This window comes from Microcebus murinus, chromosome 13 (genome assembly GCF_040939455.1).
Source record: "Microcebus murinus isolate Inina chromosome 13, M.murinus_Inina_mat1.0, whole genome shotgun sequence".
Classification (NCBI taxonomy): domain Eukaryota; kingdom Metazoa; phylum Chordata; class Mammalia; order Primates; family Cheirogaleidae; genus Microcebus; species Microcebus murinus.
In genome coordinates this window covers 18,003,639-18,029,076 of record NC_134116.1, presented here as the reverse complement: position 1 = coordinate 18,029,076, position 25,438 = coordinate 18,003,639, and the positions used below count along the sequence as shown (strand labels likewise).

The 25,438-nt window shown below is 41.8% G+C and overlaps 1 protein-coding gene across 25 annotated transcripts in view; it reads right to left on the bottom strand.

Annotated features, from left to right (window-relative positions):
- Positions 1 to 25,438, bottom strand: part of DOCK9 (dedicator of cytokinesis 9) — a 272,799-nt gene that overhangs the window by 144,292 nt on the left and 103,069 nt on the right. For all 25 annotated transcript variants that reach the window (XM_076009317.1, XM_012755876.3, XM_076009325.1 and 22 more), the window contains exon 2: positions 5,798 to 5,914. In XM_076009317.1, coding sequence (XP_075865432.1) covers positions 5,798 to 5,914 — 117 coding nt within the window. The remainder of the gene's footprint in view (positions 1 to 5,797; positions 5,915 to 25,438) is intronic.

Genomic DNA, 25,438 nt, shown 5'->3' with positions numbered 1-25,438 from the left:
CCTAAAATAGACTCCCACTGGGCTTGATTTATGTAATGACATTGGTCACGGTCTCCTACTTATTATTAATATCAATACATGCCTTTATCTCCTCTCCTAAGTTTTAAGCAATTTGAAAGCAGAGACCCCATCTTGTATTTATAGTCCCAAGCATGTCATGAAGCTGAGCCCTTTTTACAAGTAGTATAAATATAAGTTAAATAAATACACTCTTCAACTCAGCTGATCAGTGCCATCTGAAAAGGAAGCTTCTCTTTTTAAAAAACATTTGATAATAAAAAAAAACTTATTGGTCACTGTTTTCTGTAAAAGGTATTATTTGAACTAGAACTAAAATTCTCATTGCCTGAAGGTCTCGCCAATGTCAATTCACAATATTCTTTATCCAGATTTTATAGGTAGTTCCAATCCTAGACATGAATTAATATCCCAGAAACCACAATGTTCACGGAAAGTTACATTGCTGGCCACTGAATTACAACTCATAAAAATTTCGAGGAATTTATAAAAAGAATACTTTTCAATAAAAAGCCGAAAACAAAGTATTGACGTTTTTTGGGTGTTTTTTGTTTTTTTGGATTTTTTTTTGGCAGCATATAATAAAAAAGTAAGGACAAAACACCATGAAAAAAATATTTTCTTTTCAAAAGGACAGATAGGAAATGAGATCAGTGACTTCCAGGCCTTTGTAAGTAGCAGGGCTTGGCTTCCTCTCCAGGCCAGTGGTTTGTAGATCATTATCAGTATCATGTAAGTAGAAGAGGAAAAGAACCAGAGGGAAAATAAAAATCAGGATGTTATTGAAAGGGAAATGGAGTAACCACATTTTTCTATACAATGCTGAGAACACTCTAGGATTCTCCTGTATCTAAATATCTCCAAAAAGGAAAATTTCTAGGATTGTCAATTTTTAATAATCTTTGCTCTGTATTTCCATCTTTCCTTTTAAATTCTCCTGCTAAGACACTGATATTGATAATGCACCATGAATATCAGTAGAAAAAGTACCTGAGGAATCACTCCTCACCCTGACTTTGCACTTAGTTCTAAGACAACAGTTTTGCATCCATAAATATAGCACAGAAATCCTATAATGGCACACTCTTTTTAATTGTGGCAAAATATACAAAACATAAAATTTGCCATATTAACCATTTTTCGGTGTACAGTTCAGTGGCAATAAGTACATTCTCACTGTTCAACCATCACCACCATCCATCTCCAGGACTCTTTTCATCTTCCTACACTGAATTTCTGCACCCCTTAAACACTCACTTCCCATTCCCCCTCACCCTGCCCCTGGCACCCACCATTCTACTTTCTGTCTCTCTGAATCTGATTACTTTAGGGACCTCAGATAAGCAGAAGCATACAGTATTTGTCCTTTTGTAACTGGCTTATTCCACTAAGCATGATGTCCTCCAGGTCCATCCATATTTTAACATGTGACAGGAGTTCCTTCCCCTTTTAAGGCTGAATAATATTTTGCTGTATGTAAATACCACGTTTTGTTTATCCTTTTGTCCCTCCATGGACACTTGGGATGCTTCTACCTTTTGGCTATTGTGAATAATGCCGCCATGAACATAGGAGCACAAGTATCTCTTTAGTCCCCACTTCCAAGTCTTTTGGGCATATACTCAGAAGTGGATACAACATGCTCTTGTTATCCTTCCACACAAATGCTATCCCTTGTTTATACCAGATACCAAAGTCTAATTTTTATGAAATATAAATAATATCCATAAATTGCCTCCCAACACCCTTTACTATTTACTACCGTTTTCATATTCTACCACTTTACATAATGGCACAAACATTAGTAAGTTGTGTAACAAGTCAGGATACAGGGAGCTTAAAAGCCAGATGAAGATTCAGTGGATTGATGGCAACAGTTAAGAATATCACCACCAACAGAATCACCTGATAAAGGACTTCCGCTTGAAGGAGAATCATGATTGGAAATCAATGGTCAGGCCCCACCCCAGATTCTGTCTCTGTCTGGAAAGGTATTACTTTCAGTTTTACAAAAGTTTGCTGTTTCTCAAGCAGCCAGTCAACTTACATTTCTTGATATAATACATTAATCTAAAGGTTACCACCTCTGTCTAATTGCCTATTAAAGTTTACCTATAATTTTGCTCATGCAAAAGTAAGTTCTCAGACTTATGTCAAGTAAATTTGGTAAGGCCACAAAATTTTAAGACTAAAAGTTCATTAATCACTTCGAAGTATATTCCTTTTCAGACCATGTTTCCCCTGAATTTTTTAATTTCAGAAATTATCTAATTTCACCAAACCAAATCATGGATCTGGCAAACATTTTTACAAATCTAGTCACCGGGACTTCCACGTAAATATTAATACCACATGGTATTAATATTTACTTCAGGAATCAAAGAAAAATAACCTAACATTCATAATAATTTTACCAATTTGTAATGTCGTAACAGGTATTCAACCCCAGTACCCAGCGTGCTAGGGATCATGTGCGCGCCGAGATGGGTGGACACAGGCATAAACCCAGCGCTGAGTGCTCTTCAGGACCACAGCACAGGGTGACACCTCCACACAGATGCACAAAGCAGTTAGTAAAGGACTGAGACAATGTACTGATGTGTTAACATATCCAATGTAGACAGGGAGTAGTAGAGGAATTAAGAGAACGGGAAAACAAGTCATTGTGGACTTCAATAGAGTCAGAGGATACAAGATTTCAAGTGACCTCTAAAGAGTGAGACGGACTGAGAAGAGAAGACACTGCTGGCAAGAAGAACCATGACACCAAGGCAAAGACAGATCCCCAGGCACTAGGGTCTGAGTCTAACAAAAGAAGCCAGTGATGGCTGTATTTCCTGTGCATTCCTGTCCCTGGCCATGGCAGATAATACTTCATAAATACTTTGAGAGTTGGGAATTATTGTTTTGATTTTTTTTTAATTTACTTTTATTTCATCTCTCTCTCTTTTTTTAATTTTAAACATTCTTCTCCCATCTTTAGGTGAATATCCAACCAACAAATCTTTTTTCCATACAACTCATTTTCAGAGAACATTCAGCAGTCCTTAGGACCCGAGCGATAAGGGCTCAAGATCAACAAGTGCCCTGCTTAAGAAATGTACAAATGGCCGGGCGCTGTGGCTCACGCCTGTAATCCTAGCTCTTGGGAGGCCGAGGCGGGCGGATTGCTCAAGGTCAGGAGTTCAAAACCAGCCTGAGCAAGAGCGAGACCCCGTCTCTACTATAAATAGAAAGAAATTAATTGGCCAACTGATATATATATATAAAAAAATAAGCCGGGCATGGTGGCGCATGCCTGTAGTCCCAGCTACTCGGGAGGCTGAGGCAGGAGGATCGCTTAAGCCCAGGAGTTTGAGGTTGCTGTGAGCTAGGCTGACGCCACGGCACTCACTCTAGCCTGGACAACAAAGTGAGACTCTGTCTCAAAAAAAAAAAAAAAAAAAAAAGAAATGTACAAATGCATCATCACCATCCACACTTAAAAATTTAAGTGCAGTAAATTACCCCTCAGCATGCATTTTGTTCACTATTTGACCCCTTTCCTAGCCTACTTGTTACTATTTTTCCGTATGAAATAAAATATTTTCTCCTGATCTAATTTGTTCCCTCTGCCTCCAATTATTAATAAAATTCTAAGTCTGTTCTTATTGTAAGAAAACAGAGAAGAACTCTGTTGGAGAAGGAAAAGGTCTTGGCATCATTAAGACCTTTTACTCATTCAGCTAATTAGATAGCTAATAACATCACCAAGAAAATTTAGCAAGAAAGCATAGTGTAATTGGCTTTACCTGATGAGAAAGTGGGAATCTGTAAGAAAACAAGTAATTGTACCCAAACTTAATTGGGGCCCATCACAATTCCTACAATAGGGATCAAAGCTTTAATTCAAGCTCCTTAATGTTTGGAAAACTTCTCCCAAACAGAAAATAACACTTGCTCATTCATTCTTGGCCTTTCCTAGGATACATGTGCCTGATACCACTAGAAAAGTAGTTACAAGCAAAAAAAGGACAAAAGGGTTTTCTCAGGGTTTCAATTGTCTGATTCTACAATTGCTTAAAATCCAGGTATCCTGTCCCTGGGATAAAAAAATGACATTAAATTATCTGTATCTTGTTTATTTGGTTTGTTTCTTAAGCAATTTTATCTCAGGTCTACAAATTTAACTTTACATTCCAGGCCCCAAACTCAAAAATAACAAAACAAAACAAAACTTTGTTGCTCTAATTACTACCAAGAAGAACATATACTTCATGCTCACAGAAACCCGAGATAACCTTTAGCTTCCTCAGAGAATACTATAGGAAAAACTTGTCAACATGGAGTAAAATTTACAATCGTTTGATTTTGTTTCTCATTTGTTGCCAAATCACAGGCAAAGGGTATTATTCTGAGGTTCCCATTTATTTGTCCTTTCCTGTGTAGTCTATTCATGTAATGAAATTTTCAAAGGACAGAGAGGGTATTTTCTGGCATGATCTGAACCCATTTACCAGTGCAACATACACGGGCAGCAATATCACAGTAACGGTCAATTTCATTCCCATGGCATTCCTTTTTTTCAGGAAAGGGGTAAAGAATAATAATTTTTCTGCCCACATATCTCTAACAAATTACACTGAACATCTGTGAAAATTCTCACCTCTGTTACAAACTAGAATCTCTTAAATTTGATAGGGAAAAAAAACTTCAAGGATTATAATTGTTATTAACATGGAAGTTTCCTAAAGATAATTCAGTATACACGGAACCATATGGAGTAGTTTATGTTCTGAGGAGTGGGATTAGAAAGGTGGGGAGGAGATTTTAATGTCAATTAGTTCAATATTTAATCTGTCATTTATTTTTCTGTACAAGTATGTAATACTTTTTGAATTAAATAAGAAAGAATCAGTGAAGCTTAAAAAATAAGGTAGATCAGTTCACAGAAGATAGAGCTTGGATGGAAACAGCATCACGCAGAGAAGTGTCCAGGTAAGAACACTGAGGTAGAGAAGATGGAAGAGACAGGATTGGTCCCAGGAGACCAAAGGAAGTAAGCCAAACCTCCAAATAGACCAAGGTGACTCTAAGTTGCCAGGCATCTATCACCACTGGATTTCCTGGAGGAAGAATGTTATTCTCACTTCTCAATAGCCTCAAAGCTTCTTGTTGGTTACTTAGTCACAGGCCACAGCCTGAAAGACTTAAAGTTTCAATCTGGAGAACAGCTCACAGAAGGAGTTGTGCTGAGTCCTCCATGTTTCCTCCAAGGAAGAGTACCTACTTTATACTAGAGTGATATCATGACACTCCTGGAAAACCCTTCACTGAGAGCCCACACACAGTTCATGGCCTCTCAGGGCAGGCTCCCAAAGTACCATCCTAAAAGACTACACAACAAAAACCTCCACTGCTCCCCAATGAAACCCAGCCTTAAGACCCTAAGGTGTACGGCCAATATATCTACCTCAAAATTTAAATCTAAACAAAACTCCTACAACATAGGAGGCAACTGTACCCACTAAATCAGTCCAGAGTGTAGTACTTTTTTATTCTCAATAAAACACATATACACATTTTTGAACATATATAATTAATATGCAAAGTTAATATCATTAAAAATTATCAATTCATGAAGAAATGCTTGGAAGAATATGACATAACTTTTCTCTCTTAAATAACATCTTATTTTCATCTTTTAAAAATCATATATTAACCAAACAATAAATAGAAAAATATTTACTGGTGAAGACCAAGTACATGGTTCTATTGACAGAAATGTAAAGTTATTTACCTGAAAGTCATCATAAGGGAAGAGCAGCATCTCCCTTAAGCAGTCATTCAGGATCTGAGTCTTCTTCTGGACAATGACATTTTCATAGTCTAGTGGTTCAATTAGCTTTGGCTTTGCCTGGAAGGCAAAAAGGTAAGTGAGACATTCTTATAAACAAATGCCATTTCCTAAGATAAAAGAGCTTAATACATTCTATTCTGCGTTTTGCATTTTCTATAATTACAGTATGCTAGTTTTGCTATCAAAAACATATAGAAATACAAATAAAATTTGTTTTCAAAGGGACAAAAGATGCTTCATGGTAACTTGTCTATTCAGAGTGATACATGTTCAATTATTTAAGCACAAAGAAGCTCTGCATTCTGGCAGAGCTTCCAGTCATTTCTCTGGTCACCCCTGACTATATCTGTCCCCTTCAAAGGTTTAGGGTCTGCCTGAGGTACCCTGATTAGGGACTCAGCCATGGCCTGGCAGGTAAGCCTGGAAGCCCAGAACAGCTCCAGCCATGATACCATTCCTTCTTGGCCCAGGGCCTAAATGCATCCACAGTACTCATTATTGTGGGGCGCGGTGACAACGCCATTACAAGATGGCGCCGATTTCCGGTGGCCCGCCTGTAGTAAACAAGTTCAGCGCATGCGCAGAGTAAGTCCTGGCCTGTTCTATAAGTATGCATATGAAGGATCTTAGCTTGGCCTATCAGTAATAACCCTCGCGCGCTTTTAACCTATCCCCATCACTTCCCTCCTTCCTTAGAGTATATAAGTGTGTGAGAGCTTGTGCTCAGGGTCTTCCGTATCATGTAAGTCTAAAGGGAACCCCATTAAAGCACTGTCAGAAGAACTCCGGTTGCCGCGTCTTCCTTGCTGGCGAGGCGGGCGCGACACATTATGTCATATAAGGTTCCACAGAACCCTTCTCTGAGTCTCAAAATATCCCTGTCTATACCAAAATATATACACTTACATATGTAGTGTAGATATCTAAACATAGAAAAAGAATGCGATGGGCCAAAATCAGGCAAGCATGGGAGAGGAGAAAAGGTACTACTTAACCTGCGCTTCTAGGTGAACTCTAGGGGCCGGGGGGTGTCCATCACTAACAGACATTGAGTAAAAGAAAAAGGTAGGAAGTAGTCAAAGAAAAAAGAACATGCCTTTTCTAGCTATTTTCAAAGTTAGTCTTTTCAGTTAAAATCTCTTTTATCTATTGTCCATCATTTCCACCATGTTTATGGATCACTTTACGAATGCAAAGCACCAACTGGGCTAGGTTGAGAATAAAGATACATATTCAACTATAGTACAGTATGCCAAATGCCAAAATATATAGGATGTGTGTGCGTGTGTGTGTATATATGATGTTATCAGAAGTAACTAAGACCATTATATCAATAGTTGCTACAAGATTATTTTTGAAACTATTAATTAAAAAATCATCTAACATATATAATCTCAATAAATGCTATATATATTTAAAATGACAATTTATATATAGGACCTATATTAAAGACATCTGGTATGTGGCATCTAAATTGGCAACTGCAACTAAGGCTGCTATATGTTCCCAAAACCTGTCTCCTTTTCTTCCCAGTACAGGTAGACACCATTTGCCCACCTCCCTGTGGTTCAGTGACTGTCTTCTAACCAATGGAATTTGAGCAGAAAGGAGGTAGCCAATGCCTCACCTGACCCTCCCCCTACTTCCGCGTGTTCTCTCCCGCTATGTCCCTCTGCCAGCCATGCACACAGGACCCAGCAGTGGACTGGGAAGCCTGAGGAGAGGATGGAGCCCTAAGACAGAAGGAGTCTGAATCCCTAATTACTCCGCAGAATGCTGCCTGCTTAAAACAGGCATGAAATACCCATGAGTAAGAACTGAAACATCTACTGTGTTCAGCCACTGAGATTCTGGAGTTGTCTGATGCGGAAGTCAGCTAACTCTAATGTGTGTATAAATGCTCATATTTAACTTCAATGACTTGATTTAACTGGACTCTACAAAGATGTTTTGACATGCTACGAAAAAAAGCAATACCTAAACAAGTGCACAATTATCATAATTAAGTAAAATATGTGCTACAGACAGGAACTACAAATATGCAAAAATCAAAAAAAATTAAAGCTATATAGTGAAAGGCTAATATTTAATAGTGAAAGTGTAGGTAATTCCTATAAAACATTTGTAATGTTAAAATGTTTCTACATTCACAAAAGGCAAAAGGAGATTTATACAAAGTAATTATTTTTAAAGAATTGCCCCAGAAAATAAAAATATTTCCAAAATATTTTAATTCAATTTTTAAAAAGTGATTCACTCCTTTATTTCTGTTTGTCACACTGCATGTGGGAACCAGTGAATAAATGCTTACTGGCAAAATGAATGGATGATTAACAACATTTTCCTTAGGAACCATGCCCATATTCCTAATAAAATCCAAATATGCACACAGCTTTCATAAATCCCATTATAAAGAGGTCAGATGGACAAATACTGCAGAATGAGATAGACACCTCATTCTCCCCTGGCTTACATGGTGTCTGCCACATTAGCAGGGGCAGGGAGGCTCTGTTCCTTTGTGACAGCCTGGGCACAGGCATAGGCATGTGCTGGGCAGGGCTGACCGCTCAGCTGGACCCATCCTCCTTCCCCTTCCTGAGGGCACTCAGCTCCATTCCCTCCAAGTAAGGTCCATGCTCCTTCAGACTGTTTGTCCCAAGGCAGAGACACAAGGTGAGCCCTGACAGTGGAGGGTGCTGCTGAGAAACGGCTTTCTGAGGTGCCTGTGTTTTTTGGTTTGGAGTTTTTCTCAATTTTGCTCCTACCGCATGGCAGCAGGAGGGCCTTCTCCGGGAGATCCAGGGGCACACCCTTCAGGAAGCCCCACTGCTACCCCTTGGGTGGTTCCCTGACCACCTGCTCCAGCCTGTGGCACCCTCAGCAAGCTTCACCCATCCCATGAAGCCACAACCACACTCTCCAGCCAGGCCTGAAAGTAACCAAATGGGCATGGCAAGGTTACAATAAAACTTTAGTCACAGAAACAAGCAACAGCCAGATTTGGCCCAAAGACATAGTCTGCTGACTTGTACTTTAAAGTTGTCTTTAGCCCCCAGCAATTAACCCCCTTTCACCAACTTAATAATTCTTTATGTTAATTTTCCATGTTCAATTCCTGTCTCTGGGCTGATACAGACAACATGTTTATAACACTTAAATGTATTTAATGATTATTTCTCATCTATTTGACTAAACTTGGTTGCTTAAAAGGTTTAATAATAAAAATATTCATAGGTCAGTTTTTGTCTATTTAGCACACTGAGGATAAATTAGATAAATCACTGTTTTCCCCTAAAGGCTATCTTGGAGGTATCCCATGACAGAATGTAATGTTGTGGATGTTAGTATTAACTTGCTTTTGTGTGTCAAAGTGCAACTTTCAAGGTGTTTTCACTAAACAACTTAATCCACTCAACAACTAAGGCTGGATATTGAGGATCGCAGGGCGAGCTGATTGCCCGAGGCGTCCAGCAGGACCGGATCGGGACACAGTCTTCTGCCCAGCAAAACTCTTCTCCCATCCTGGGCTGCCCTTCTAACAGTCTGCACTCACCAACTCTCAATCTCAGTAAGTGTGAAAGAGAGCTACTAAGACAGCATTTCTGTTAAAGATGGATGATGCATGTTAACCGGGAAAGCCCACAGAATTGATGCTCATAGAGGGTTAACAAGTATCAAGGACTGTGAGAATATGAAACTTGTACAACACCTAACAAAGGTCACTTAATGAAGGAAATCCTAGCTACCTGATTGGGCAGAAGTCTTTAGCAGCTGTAGGTAACACTTCCAAGACAAGAATGACTCCAGGGAAAAGAAGTCACCTGGGAGTGGCTCACCTGCTGCCTAAATTAAGAACAAGTCAATCCTTGTTCACGCCTGTAATCCTAGCTCTTGGGAGGCCGAGGCGGGCGCATTGCTCAAGGTCAGGAGTTCGAAACCAGCCTGAGCAAGAGCGAGACCCCGTCTCTACTATAAATAGAAAGAAATTAATTGGCCAACTGATATATATATAAAAAAAATTAGCCGGGCATGGTGGCGCATGCCTGTAGTCCCAGCTACCCGGGAGGCTGAGGCAGAAGGATCACTCGAGCCCAGGAGTTTGAGGTTGCTGTGAGCTAGGCTGACGCCACGGCACTCACTCTAGCCTGGGCAACAAAGCGAGACTCTGTCTCAAAAAAAAAAAAAAAAAAGAACAAGTCAAAAAGCTCTTGTATCAAACCCAAATACCTGGCACAAAGCCTCCCTTCTACACATGGCCTTTGAGGGAGGAAAGGAAGAAACTACCATAGGAGAAAGGCTGGAGAAGGGAGAGTGGTGAGGGACCCAAGGGAGAGGGGACCAGAAGGGGACCAGAGGAGATGCAGGGGAGCAGGAGGAGAAAGAGACAGACTCCTGGGTGGGGAAGCAGGGACAGAGGGCAACACAGGGAGGAAAACGAAGACAGAAAAAGAAGACAGGCTGAGTGAGGTGACTCACGCCTATAATCCTAACACTCTGGAAGGCTGAGGTGGAAGAGTCGCTTGAGGTGGTTGTTGGTTAGAGACCAACCTGAGGAAGAGCAAGACCCTGTTTCAACAAAAAATAAAAAAATCAGCCAGGCATGGTGGCTTGCACCTGTAGTCCCATACACTAGGCAGGCTGAGGCAAGATGATTGCTTGAGCCCAGGAGTTTGAGGTTGCAGTGAGCTATGATGATGCCACTGTACTCTAGCTGGGGCGACAAGATTCAGACTCTGTCAGAGAGAGGAGGAGGGGGGGAAGGAGAGAAAGGGAGGGGAGGGAAGGGGACAGGAGAAAAAGAAGGAAAAGAAGATACAAGAATAAATAGCATAAGGGAGGGGCTTGAGAGACTTGGAGGTGGGTTTGTGGGAAGTCACACCACTGTATCTACTAAAGTGTGGTTCAGAGTACAATCACATATTTTCTACTCCTGAAACTGATGAGTCACTGGTTACAGCTGTTCACTGTTCTTCAGCTCCACTAAGCTTTTCCAGGTGCTGGAAGGCGGGGACAGCCCTCTAGGGTAGGGAATAGACTAGCCCGCAGCATGACTGGTGGTAGGAACATCACACTAACAGCAAAATGACATAGGTTTATTATTACCAGACTGCCAGGCCCCCACTCCTGGTGCAGAAGGCCAGGCACAGATCTGGCGCACAGACTGGTTTAAAGCCATTGCAGCATGCTGAAATTCAACCCTTCCCCCAGTGACAGAGCTGGGGGGGGGGGGGATTCTTAATTTCCTATCTTTAAAAGAAAGCCAGAATGACCCAAATTGACCACAGTAGTGGGTGGAGTTGCTCCTAGGCCACCAGAACCACCACGTGCTGTGTTTCCCTAAGCATGGCAGGGGCTGGCTAACTCCTGAGGTCGCTTGTGAAATCAGAAAGGGAGAGGGCCATGTACTTTCAGTCCACACACAGTCTACTTTAGTGGTTCGAAGAGTGGGTTCTCAGGAACAGGTGGTTTGGCTTCACCTGGGAACTGGTTACAAATGTAAATTCCTCTGGCCCTCGCCCAGAGCTGAGTCAGAAACTGCATGGGCTGGGATGGGCTACCTGTGGTTGGATAAGTTCTCCAGGGGATTGTGAAGAACCCTTGGTCAATAATGATGCCTCAGGAACTGTGTTAGAATATTTAGATTCAGTGAGGAACAAGGGACACGTCTAGTGCTGAACTTTCTAACAACCTTCTCAAGGTGACAGACCCCTTTAAGAACCTAGGTTTTCTTCCCCTGAAAAATGTATGTCCACATTACTTTCTATAATTCTATACATGGTTTTGGGAGGAGGGTTGTAATTCCATGGAAAATGGCCATGTGCAACAGAGTTTCAGAAGCCCGGGCTAGTGGGAGAGCCAGGCTTGCAAACATTTAACTCAATATGAAGTTATGTGCAGAGCTGAGGTGGGGCCAAATGCCCTGCCTGGACTGTGAAGCTTCCTCACTTCACGAAGGAAGGGAGCCTTCAAGGGCATCAAGAGTGAGAATTCTTTAGAAGGGCAAAGGCAGATGCAAGGGTTCTAGCAGCACATTGCTAAGCTCCTGGGCCCAGCTCCGAGGCAATGCTGTGCTCACTGCTCCTGACCTGACCCTGCTCCTGTCACCTTGTCTATGGGGACGACATGCCCCTCTCAACTCTACACCTGTCCCAGTCCTACAGCACATCAGGCTAATAGCAGCAGAATCCTTCCTCTGAAAACAAACCATATGCACAAAGCAAATATGGCACAAAAAAGTTAGAGCAGAGCTGCTCTAGCCACAGAGTCTACAGTTCGTTGCCACATAACTGGGCACCACAGCCCTCAACCTACTAACAGGGAGCCTTTCCCTCTCTTGCTGCAGCATCCTTAGTTAGTAGCAGTCCTTGGGATGCATCTCATTCAGCCTTGGGTTGCAGTGACCTGTGAACACTCATCTCCTCCCCACTATCAGTGCATCGGGGCAGGGCAAGGTCTTGTTAGACCTGTGTCTCCTTGGCATCCAGCCCAGGACCCTGAGACACATTTACCATGAGGCTCACAGAGCTCATGGCCCTCACTTGCACTTAAGGTGCATGGCCCCAGAGTTATGTGGGGGCATATAAGATTAGTCCTTGCACAAATCAATAATGCCTTAACATCATACAAAAGGAACCTAATAGAAGTTTTTCCAATCCTAAAAATTCCTGTGACATTGCCAGATGTGAAATTAGAACTATCCTAAACTCTCAATAATAAAATACAAATAAAATACAAAAATTTTGACTAATCATGTCAAAGAAAAGACTAATGATCTGTTCTTGTGATTTAGAAAATCATGATCTTATGAACAGGTGATAAAAGAATATAAAGCCAAAAATGCAGGGGGAAAAGTGACAAAAATTTGTTGTATCCCTGGATTTCTGGTATTTATGGTTTGGGTTAGCTTTTTAAAATTTGTAATTTGTTGTGATTTCTTCTCAAATTGTAAATAAATACTTTCATGCCCTACTTTGTTTTCCAAATTTTGAATTATTTTCCTTAAAGAAGGTCCCCCCAAATTCCATAAGTCAAAAAACCTGCCCAGAGAGGGCCATGTGTACCACAAGAACGTGGACCCAATGGAAGGCAGGACAGGACAATGGTCCAGCAAGCCAAGCTGTGCAGTCAACATGCAGTTGAGCTCAACTGAGTTAATGCACATACAAGGCATAGCCCGGCAAACCGCAAGCACATAATAAATGCAGCTATTATTACTGTTACATATATTGCTTGCATGACAAGTTTTTTTTTTTTTTTGAGTGAACACTCCATTTTCAATTTTACCAATCTGTTTATAAAAACCCTTCAGGAACACAAGAAACAACAGACAACAATGACAGGGACAGGCACAAAGAGAAAATAATGAATAATGACCCAACACAGAGAAAACTGTATAACAGAGATGACATTGAAATTCAAGAAATCCTTGAACCCGAAGAAAATGCAAAGAGCTGCTTATATCATTGGCTGTATTGAGTATTGCTGCAGTCGTGTCAGGGAGGACTGAGAACCACAGTTGGGTTGTGCGCACCACGTGTCCAAAGAAGCATTTCTGACCCACTCCACTGGGGCAGCTCCCTGACAGCAGCAGAAAGGAGAGAGAAGGTAGACACTGCTCATAGGAGGTTATGTGGCACTTACCCAGGTGAAAAGACGAAGGCAAGCTCAGCTAGCAAGCCTGGGAGGCCCAGGACCCACAGACAGGTTTCATAACAAAGATGCAAAACCTTGGCTTCCAAGGAGGAGACTCCAGGAATGGCCTGGGGCAAGGGCCCTTTGATCAGAATGGCCGGGGAGAAAGAGCTCCTCATCTCAAGGGACAACATGGGCACTGGTTAGCCCCTGATATGGGTACCTGGCCACTCTCCACCCACTGAGCATGGCAGCTGGCAGAACTGAGAACCTCCAGTGATCATGCTCCCCCACAGCTTTCATGGGTGCCAGAGAGCAGGATCCCACACTGCCCTACCCATTAACCTCTCCTGTAGGCTTTCTGAACTCCCTCCCCCTCTCACAGTATCTACTGCTGTGGGTCTGGCAGCCCAACATCATGCAAATTAAAATTCCAGATCAAAAGGCAATCAGAAGCAGAGAATCTTCTCAGAGCCAGGAAAATGAGATTCCTCCGGAATCCAACAGACCTGGAGAGCACTGGCCCACAAAATGAGTTCCATTTGCTCAAACAAGCACAAAGCCTCGAAAACCATGAGAAGAGCTAAGCACAAAAGAGCAAAGAATAATTTCATTGCTCCTCCTCCAGACATGATAGCTTCTGGTGAACTTTCTAGTCATTTCTTGCCCTTGTGTCTCTGGTGATCAAATGTTAACACGAACTGAAATCCTGAATGCCATTTCTTGAAATAGCAAACTAAGGAAATGGTAACTCTTGGAGCACTCTATTTTAAGAAAAGAGAAATTCATCGTTTCTGCCTATTAAGAATTTAGGACTTCCTTGACTTATCTGCATGGCTATAAAAGCTACTTGATAGATTGAGATAAAAATCCTTCAAAAACCTAGTCCATTTTCAAGGTGCTTCTTAATGTTGCCAACAGGAACACCACCACTGTCACTGGGGATGGGGGCAGGGCAGCCTGCAACAAGGAAGGGGCTTCTGAGGCCATGTGCTAACAAGCGTGAGCTACACGAGCCTTCCTGCACTGCCCTCTTGCACACGACTCTCACTACATACTCCCACCAAGGATTTCTTAAAGTTGTCAATTTTTTTTTTTTTTTTTTTTTTTTTGAGACAGAGTCTCGCTTTGTTGCCCAGGCTAGAGTGAGTGCCGTGGCGTCAGCCTAGCTCACAGCAACCTCAAACTCCTGGGCTCGAGTGATCCTTCTGCCTCAGCCTCCCGGGTAGCTGGGACTACAGGCATGCGCCACCATGCCCGGCTAATTTTTTATATATATATCAGTTGGCCAATTCATTTCTTTCTATTTATAGTAGAGACGGGGTCTCACTCTTGCTCAGGCTGGTTTCGAACTCCTGACGTTGAGCAATCCGCCCGCCTCGGCCTCCCAAGAGCTAGGATTACAGGCGTGAGCCACAGCGCCCGGCCTAAAGTTGTCAATTTTGCAGGAAGGATCCTCATTTTCCTATAAGTAGGGTGGGAACAGGAAATTAAAAGCTGCCTCCCTTCCTCGTGTACAATTGCTTTTAGCAGTTACATGTTCCTTCTCTCCACAGGTATTTACTGAGCCAGTCCCTACATGCTGTCCCAGGTCTTTGGGACACCAAGATAGAAAGGACACAGTCTTTGTCCCAAAGAGCTCACAGTCAAAGGGAAGGCAGATGTGTGAAAAATCGAAGCAGAATCAATGACAGCAGAGGGGAACCCAGGAGTGACATGTAACCCACTAGAATAAACCTAACCTCCACCCAGGTAGATTATAAGAGTAACAACATCCCTGTTTTATGCACTGCTTTTTCTAGCACCTAGAATAGCACCTGGCATCATGTAGTACTCAGTAACTATGTGTTGGATAAGTGAAGGAACCTAACAATGTTGTGTGTTTCTTAAAAGAGGTTGCTGGAGCTGAGTCTAGAAGATGAATAAGTCAGCCAGGATTCAGGGTGAATTGAGGATCCCCTACAGAGACAACAAAGACCACCAGGGAACATGCTCATAGATGAAACAAGATTTTGTAAGGCCTAAAACTTACACAATCAAAAACTACAAGCCAGGCATGATGGCTCAAGCCTGTAATCCCAGCAGTTTGAGAAGCTGAGGCAGGAAGACTGCTTAAGGCCAGGAGCTCGAGACTAGCCTGGGAAACATAGCAAGACTCTGTCTCCACCAGGAAAAAAAATCAGCTATGCATGGTGGTGTGTGCCTGTAGTCCCAGCTACTCGGGAGGCTGAAATAGGAGGATTGCTTGTTTTGAGGCTGCCGCAAGCTATGACTTCCACTGCACTCCAGCCTGGGTGACAGAGTGAGACCATGTCTCAAGAAAAAAAAAAAGATATTGTTGGACTCCCTACCAGAGTGTTGAAAGGAATCCTGAAACTTAAGCTTCATTAGCTTCACGATAAATCCTCCCTGAGCATGGTGAGTTCTGGAAGCAGCGAGTACTTCAAAATAGCTGGATCAGAGTTGCATAAAGAGACTGTGAGGCCAAGTCTTCCTGGGATGCTTCAGCACCACTGCTAATCCAGGGTGATGGGGAAAACTACACTTATGAGAACATCTTTCTGAAAAGAGAATCTATATGGCCGCCACCTAAGGTGAACAGAAGTGAGCAACAGGCCTCCCAAATGGACATGCTTAAGGAATGCTGGGCGGTCAGCCAAAGGGCCATGGTTCCTCTGGAGGAGTGGACAATACTGGAGTCAGGGAGGAATGGCTCTTCACAAGGAGTCCCTGTTCTATCGTCACCCATGCAGCCCTCAGTCTCTCCTCTAAAATGTAGACAAATATTGGAATAGTGTTCATTTGAGGGGGTACCAATGATTAGTTCACCTGGGACACCCATATGTCCCAAAGCCACCTCTGGACTGCAGCCTGTGGGAAAGATGAGGCACAGCAGCATGGCTATGAGCGGCCTGTGGGAAAGAAAAAGCACAACGGCATGGCCTCTGGCACAGAGGCCACAGTAAGAAGGGCCCTCAGGAAGCCAGCAGACAGGAGGAGGGGCACAGTACTGAGAGATACACAGAGAGATCCCACACCATCCTCCAGCTGCAGGAAGATGGCCTCCCATCACCTTGTAACAGTTCTTCTGCCCATAACTCAGGACATTAAAACTAGGAGATGATGATAATAAAGATATAATCCCTGGCCGGGCGCGGTGGCTCACGCCTGTAATCCTAGCTCTCTGGGAGGCCGAGGCGGGTGGATTGCTCGAGGTCAGGAGTTCGAAACCAGCCTGAGCAAGAGCAAGACCCCGTCTCTACTATAAATAGAAAGAAATTAATTGGCCAACTAATATATATAGAAAAAATTAGCCGGGCATGGTGGTGCATGCCTGTAGTCCCAGCTACTCAGGAGGCTGAGGCAGGAGGATCGCTAGAGCCCAAGAGTTTGAGGTTGCTGTGAGCTAGGCTGACGCCACGGCACTCACTCTAGCCTAGGCAAAAAAGCGAGACTCTGTCTCAAAAAAAAAAAAAAAAAAAGATATAATCCCATACTCATTCTTCTATAGACTTTTCTTCTATAGACATGTTCTTCTATAGACTGCTCATTAGTGAACATGGAAAAGAGCTAGAAGCTGTTTGGAAGTATGCTTTCTGAAAAAGGTACAGAAATTCCATAATGCAGCTTACAGGCTGATATTCTGCACTCACTACAAGCTTGTGCAAACATGAGAACCTGAGATTATCTGGTCTAGCCTTCTCATGTTATAGATAAGGAAACTCGGGAGCATGAGAGTTAAGGGACTGTCCTTGGGTGCCAGGAGGACTCTCCTGACCCCTGACCCAGGCTCCTCTCTCAGTCCCTACCAAACTGATGCTTACATTTTAATTTTGCACTTTCAGTGACAACATGCTTAAATAATACAAACACTGAAGGAAAAAGAGAAACTTATCTAAACTTAAATTTAGAAATGAGCTCCAACCTGAGCATTAAACCACACAATTAATGATTGACAGCAGGGGTCCCCAAACTATGGTGAGTTGTATAATTACCTCATTATATATTACAATGTAATAATAATAGAAATAAAGTGTACAATAAATGTAATGCACTTGAATCATCTCAAAACCATCCCCCTCCCCCAATGTATGGAAAAATTGTCTTCTATGAAAACAGTCTCTGGTGCCAAAAAGGCCAACTTGGGGACCATTTAGAGACTGATTTAGAGACTGTTTAGAAGACTCCATAAAGAATATCGGACTCTCAGACATCTAAATATATTTCTCACGCTGCAATGTGATGTTATCCTCAGAAAATGCTAACACCAACAATGACACACTTGTGAATTCAGTTTTTTATATTATAAACACTAATAAGATGTTGAATTCCCTTTTTATACATCACTTTCAAAAGTACTCAAATTAGAGAACTTATCATTGAATAAAGATTTTATTTAATAAGGCATGTCCATATAAATAAAACTCAAAAGCAATCAATATAATTGAAAAAAAAGAGTCTGAGTTTTGTATTTGTCATTTATATAAACAACCACAGCTTTCCAAAATTACTATCCTATTACTAAAATGAACAGGATTAAAGACTGTGAAAAACTGTCAAATCAATAGCATCTAGAAAATGCGTAAGAGGAACATAGTAATGGAAATTGAGGTAATAACAAAGATAGTAATAATAATACCAATTAACTGAAACCCTCATAACTGCTCACACATTTCGTCAGCTGTGCTCACTGGGGATGCTGTGGAGAATGTTAATGAGGAGAGGAAGACAAGACAGGAATTTAGGGGACTTACTCCACACCCTGTGCCCATAGAGTCACATGAGGAGAAGGGTAAGTGGAATGGGAACCGCTCCTTTGCAAATACAGTGCTCAAAGTGTCTTCTTTCTATCCTGACATCGGGCAGGGTCCAAAATGGGCCAGGAGGGGGTGTAAGAGGAACAGAGAGAATCAGACAGTGAGCAGAGGGTGGGTCCAGCACGTGTCTCTTACACACACACTAGTCTTGGCTCCTAATTCTGCTGGTCAATTTCACATGTGAAAAGAAATAATGAAATCAAAAAAGAAAAAGATGCACCATGGTAGCTGTATAAATAATTCTATCTTAAATCTATACTACCGACTCTTTTCCAGCCATTTTTTTTTCCTGTTTTAGCATTATGACCTGAAGTTCTTAATCCTTCCTATATCAATAAAAGCTATTTCTAGAACTCTGAAATGAAGAGGTCAAGTAATTAAGCTAAAAGGCTCTAAAAGCCAGATTTCAAAACAATTTGCTTTAAGCTACTTATTTTAAGATATCGGGGATGGAATAGTCACAGCACATATCTGGTTCATAGAAGAGTTTCTACAGACTTCATTACCAGAAAAGCAGCACAGAGACCAGTTATGGGCAGGTGTTGGGTGTTAGAATTTAAATCCTGGGCCCCAAAATGTTTATTATTGTTGGAGGTGGTGACAGGAACCTGGGGGTTCATTATACCAGTCCAGCGGTTCTCTAAGTTCAGTCCTGAGCCAACAGCAGCACAGTGTCACCTGGAACTGGTTAGAAATGTGTATTCACCCAATACCTACTGAATTAGAAGCTCTGGGGCTGGACCCACCAATCTATGTTTTTTGTTTGTTTGATGATTTCTTTTTTTTGAGACGGAGTCTCACTCTGTTGCCCAGGCTAGAGTGCCATGGTATCAGCCTAGCTCACAGCAACCTCGAACTCCTGGGCTCAAGCAATCCTTCTGCCTCAGGCTCCCGAGTAGCTGGGACTGCAGGCATGCACCACCATGCCTGGCTAATTTTTTCTATATATTTTTAGTTGGCCAATTAATTTCTTTCTATTTTTAGTGGAGACAGGGTCTCGCTCTTGCTCAGGCTGGTCTCAAACTCCTGACCTTGAACGATCCTCCCGCCTTGGCCTCCCAGAGAGCTAGGATTAGCAATCTATGTTTTAACGAGATGATGCAGTGTCCACTCTAGTCCATCTACTTCTATGTATGCTTGAGAATTTCATATTAAAACTTATTTTTAAAAATCTTGGCTCCACTGCTTATTGGCTACATGGTCTTGGCGCAAGTTGGTTACTTAACCACTAAATCTCCACATCTGCAACTGAAAATGGGAGAAGTAACAATTTCTATTATCATCATCACAGAGTTACTGACAGGTTCCAATATATAGTGCCTGGTACAGAGTAGGAACTCATCAAATAGTGGTTGTGGAGATCATATGTAATTACAGGTAGTTTATATGCAGTCGAATTTTAGCCCCTACAATATACACACCTTTGCTGGATTGCACACACATTCCTCATATTATCTCACTAATCCTCCCCAAAACTCTGTATGGTTACATCATCACCAGTTTGCAGATGAGGAAACTAAAGCTCAGAGGAGTTAGATGACTTAATGAAGGTCACACACATGGTGATCCTTGGGACTCTCGGTCCCAAGGCCAGGACCTTCCCCATCACACACAAACAGTAAACATTGTGGAATTTCAGATTTCTAGAACCAGAAGTGCCTCTCCAATGCCTCCATTCCTCCTTAGGAGAAATGCCTAACACTGCTCCATAATGGGATGCTTCAGCCTCCACACTTCAGGGAGGACAGAAGTCTGGGGCTTCCTACCAGGCACTGAACTGCCCAGGTTTCACAACCTCACCACGGCAGAGATAGAAAGCAGAGTTCTTTTCTGAAAGATAACATTTTCTACCTCAAGAATATTAAAAATGATACTCCAAAATACTACATCTTCCTAAAGAATCAGGTTTGAGTGCTTAAACACATATTAATGCCATTAGATAGTATGTAATTTACATTACCATCAAATATTTTAAGGCATGATATTTGCAAAGAAAAGTTTACACTTAAATCATGCATTCTTTTCCCTTCAATGTCACAAATACAGTACCTCATGCAATGACTCACCCCCCCAAAATGATGGCTTTCTAGTTTGAGGTTTTTAGGCTATAGAAAATGTAAGTTTATGGACCTGTTCAATGTAGTAGCTACTAGCTACATGTGAGTATTGAGCACTTAAAATGTGGCTATTCTGAATTCAGATGTACTGTGAGCATAAAATAGACAACAAAATATCAAAGACATAGTATAAATAAAAGAATATAAAAGATTTTGATTTTTATATGGATTAAATATCAAAATGGTAATATTTTAGAAATGCTGGGATAAAATTATAATATTAAAATTAATGACACCTGTTTCTTTTTACTTTAACTGGGTTACTAGAAAATTTAAAATTACATATATGGCTCATGTTATATTTCTATTACACAGCATCATCATACACTGTATAAAATTTTAATATATGGGTAATTTTTAAAACTTCATGGCAGCCAGGCACAGTGGCTCACGCCTGTAATCCCACCACTCTGGGAGGCCGAGGCGGGCGGATTGCTCGAGGTCAGGAGTTCAAAACCAGCCTGAACAAGAGCGAGACCCTGTCTCTACTGTAAATAGAAAGAAATTAATTGACCAACTCATATATACAGAAAAAATTAGCCGGGCATGGTGGTGCATGCCTTGTAGTCCCAGCTACTTGGGAGGCTGAGGCAGGAGGATCACTTGAGCCCAGGAGTTTGAGGTTGCTGTGAGCTAGGCTGACACCACGGCACTCACTCTAACCAGGGCAACAAGGCAAGACTCTGTCTCAAAAAAAAAAAAAAAAAAAAAAACTTCATGGCAAAACAAAGGATAAGCATGTCCTGAAATTTTTAGTTGGGGAAACAAGACTTTTGGAAAAACTACCACACTGGAGGCAAAATAGTTAGGTCTAGTGTTGGTTACGTAAAGCAGGTGACTTGTGTTCTTCAGTGTTTCTAACAGGCCCTACCTTTCTGAACTTTCTCCCCTAGGAAGAGCTAACTTCTTTGTCCTGTATCTTGTGGATTTCCACCACCTTTTCCAGATATCATCAATTTACCAGGAAGCTGTTGTGATAAGGTGACACAGTGATTTTTCCAAGTGTACTAGATCATCAAAGATGACATTAAGGTCTCAGGTACGGCTGCCAGGAAGAAGAGGTACAGATACCAGAAAGGGATCCTGGATAAGAGGAGCAGAGAGAGAGATTTGACTTGAAGAACCTATGTTTGCATTCTGTCCTCAAGTATTCCCATAAAATGTTAACTAACATTTTAATCGAGATCAAGATAAAAGAAGCACAGAATTAGGGGCATAATACCCACACCATATGTAAGTCAAGCAAGTTCCTATGGTAGCATCCCTTTTGACTTTTTGGCAATTCAACACATCTGGATATTGGTGGCTAAACCCTTGAAGGTGGAAGAGAAGAGAATGAAAAGAATGATCTTCTAATTTAATCTCTCCTGGAGGCCCTTTCTGCATCCATTATTTGCCAACATTCCTTTAAAGAGTCACTAAGACCATGCCAAGAAACAAAAAAAGAAAAAGGAAAAAACGTTGACATTATGTCAAGATGAGACACAAAGAAAACAAAACCACCCAGGTGGTTCCTGCTGGGCATACGTTCCCCGTTAGTGAGGGCAACTGGAGCATGAACCTGAGACAGTAAGGCAGAGGTGCCTGATAACACACTGGAATTACGACGCCATGCTGGGATACAGGAGCACATAGTCCACTGGGAAATGTGAGGAGAGGGTTTTAACAGCCAGCACGTGAAGGATAAATGGGAACTTCATACTTTTTTACCCAGTGCAGTGCATGCTGGGCAAAGGCAGAGTTGTGCCCAGGTGTGAAGGTACCCCAGGTGGAGGAGTGCAGAGCCAGGTGAGGACACATTGTGGAAACTGCAGGAGATCACTCCACCAAGCAAGTTCAGGGCCAGCCTCTGCGAGTCAAGGAGGCCATGCTTTGCCTTCTCTGCAAAGAAGAGTGAGAGGAGACTTTAAAGTGAAAATTAACGACCCTCTCTGTTTTACAAAGAGTGGTCTGGTAGCACAATAGAGCATAACTCAGCATAAGGAAAGACAGGACATGGTGAGTTGACTGCAACCCAGAAAACCTTCCAAGTTAGGGAGTCTGAAGAGCAGCCACCATGACAACCTCTGTCTGACACACAACAGGGTCTTGGCTTACAAATGTCAAGTGAGTCTCCGAAGAGTGAGTGCTGGGCTCTGTGAAAACTCCATATTAAGGAGATCCCAAAACAGAATGATGAGACTGGCTTCTCCCCAGGAACCTGGCAGAGCCCTCAGAGACCCACTGGTAAGTGGCAGGTATACTCGTCAAGAAAGGGAGTGCTGAAAATTTTCAAAGCCTCAGAATGTCATTCTAAGAGAAACTTAGCCTTAGCTATATCACATTACAGGGTATTTCAAACCTCTGGAAAGTTGAGGAAAAACTATAATTTCCAAGTCTTCTGGGTTCTAAAATTATCCTCACAGTCATATGTTATCATATAAGCGAGGTCTTCTTGTAACTCCTGTCTAGTGTGCCTTGATGACTCCAAATTTTGCTGCCACTTTTATTCATTTCCAGGTGGCCAGCCCATTCACTGGTCTTGCTTCTTACCCTGGGTAGAAATCCAATACCCCATTTTGCAGCTCCAACAACCGAAACCCAAATGATTTTGAATAAACTACACTTAAAGCCTGAAACTAAACCGCCACAGTCCTAAACCTGACTCTGTCAAAGGTTATTCGGAGATCAAAGAAATAACACCGAGACAGGGAGCAGAAGCCCCAGATTATTGACTGCATGCTTCTCATTTCATAGATAAGAAAACTGGTGGTGGTGATGATTTGCAGAGATGGAGAGGCGATGTGGGATCCAAATTAGGTCTTTGGTCTCCAAAGTGGTTTTCTTGTTTTCTTTCTTCTCTCTTTCTTCTCTCCTCTCTCTCTCTCTCTCTCTCTCTTTCTATTTATTTAGAAGCAAAGTCTCACTCTGCCACCCAGGCTGGAGTGCAGCTGCACAGTCATAGCTCACTGTAACCTGGAACTCCTGACCTCAAGTGATCCTCCAAGCTTAGCCTTCCAAGTAGCTTGAGACTACGGGTGCGAACCACCACACTTGGCTAATTTTTTTATATATGTATTTTTTTTTTTTTTGTAGAGACAAGGTCTTGCTACATTTCCCACACTGGTCTCAGTCTTCTGGCCTCAAGTGATCCTCCCACCCCAGCCTCCAAAGCTCTGGGATTACAGGAGTAAGCCACCCAGGCTTGCCCCCAAAGTGCTTTCTATTGGATCACTCATGCCAATAGCTACCTGTGACAGCGCCCTGCTGACTCGTATTCAGCCGCTGCCTTTCAAATAGTAGAGCACACCTGGGCAAATGGCAACCTCTTATAAACACTACAGGACCACAGTGCCTATTTTACTGATCAGGGAGTAAACACTTCAGGATGATCCTGGATCATGCTGTAAATTAATAAAAGAAAAAAGAATCTAGGGAGAGAAACAAGATGCCTCTAGAGACTCTCAGATATTCCACCAATCTAAGGTCCCATGTAACTTTCTGGGAAGATGATAAAAATCTAATACCTGAGATAAGAATATCTCCTGATACCAACTCTATTTAGTTCTTATTTCCAACTCCTGTAGGCACGACTACCATTCTCTTTATCTGCATTATTCAACCACTATTGTTCTGTCACTTATAAATTGGCCTTTCTCTAACAATTTTTAAGTTTTTAAGGGCAGTGTGTATGAATATGAATATGTATTATTCACATATGTTCATTTTCATTAATAAATTGTAAATATTTGTCCAGGTCTGGATTTTAGAAAACCTAACCAGAAGTCTATAATCCAGGTTCTGCCACTAACTAAATGTGTAACTTTGAGCAAGTTACCTAACCTCTCTGTGCTCAGTTTCCTCATCTGTAAAAGAGGAATAATAATAACATCTGCCACCTAGAATTGTGAGGATTCATTGAAATAATAATATATTTAACAGGCATAAAGCAGTGCCTGGCACAAAGCAAGGCACTGTATAAGTATCTGCTGTTTTTATTATTACACCAAAAAAAAAAAAAAAAAAGAAAAAGAAAAAGAAAAAGAAAAAAGAAAAACAAAAAGACACCTGGTATTACCTTGAAATAAAAAACAATGACCAGCAGCCATTCTGTCTTCACACTGATGACAGAACATGAGAAAAGAAACACACCAGAGCTGGGTGGAGTTTAGTTTTCTACACATGCAAAAACCCCAGAAAGTAAGAACAGCTTGGCATTATAATGAGGTAGTGACCCAAGTTGTGGAAGCTGTTTTCTAGGCCTGGCCTGGTTATTAAATTCACTCCCACCCTATCTAGGCACACACCTCACAAATAGGTATGCAAAAGCAGGTGCCTCATTCATGCAAAGTTTTCACACCAACGGGGTCAGGGGTCCTGCCTATGCCTTCTGTAATGCAGGGCTATGCCTGCTTTAGGTGCTAAAAATTCCGGAGAGCATGTCCTCGAAGCTTCTCATGATTTAAGCGCTGTCTGCCTAAGTGTTTGGAAAGGATGGGTGACAGTCACACTCACTGTGCCTGATAAACATCACATGCAAGCATTTCTGAGGAATGAACCCCCTCATTACCCAGGCCTTGCTGCCTGGGGAGAGGGAGGGTGTCGGTCTCATTCACTTCAATGCACTATCCAGTAAGCCTGGCAAATCTCAGTATTCGCAAATGTGGGTTGAATGAACTAACGAATAAACAAATGAAGGGCAACACAGAGCACAGTACTGAAGCTCTGTGTGGCTCTGAATAACTAAAATTTCCTGTTTTTGTCACCTAGGAATATGTCATTACATAAAGCTTACAGGAACTTCCTTCCTTCACCACGCAATATTTTAAAAACAAAGAACCTACTTATTATTTAACAAATATCATCAATGTAATATCAATCATTAATTACTTCTGAAGTTGCCTACAAAAATGCAGGAAAACATATAGGGCAGAAATGCTTATTAAGTATAATTTAATTAAACCAATCACAGTAATCTAAAGTTTTATAGGATATTAACAACATGATTATTACCCATAAGCTTATACTTTATAGTT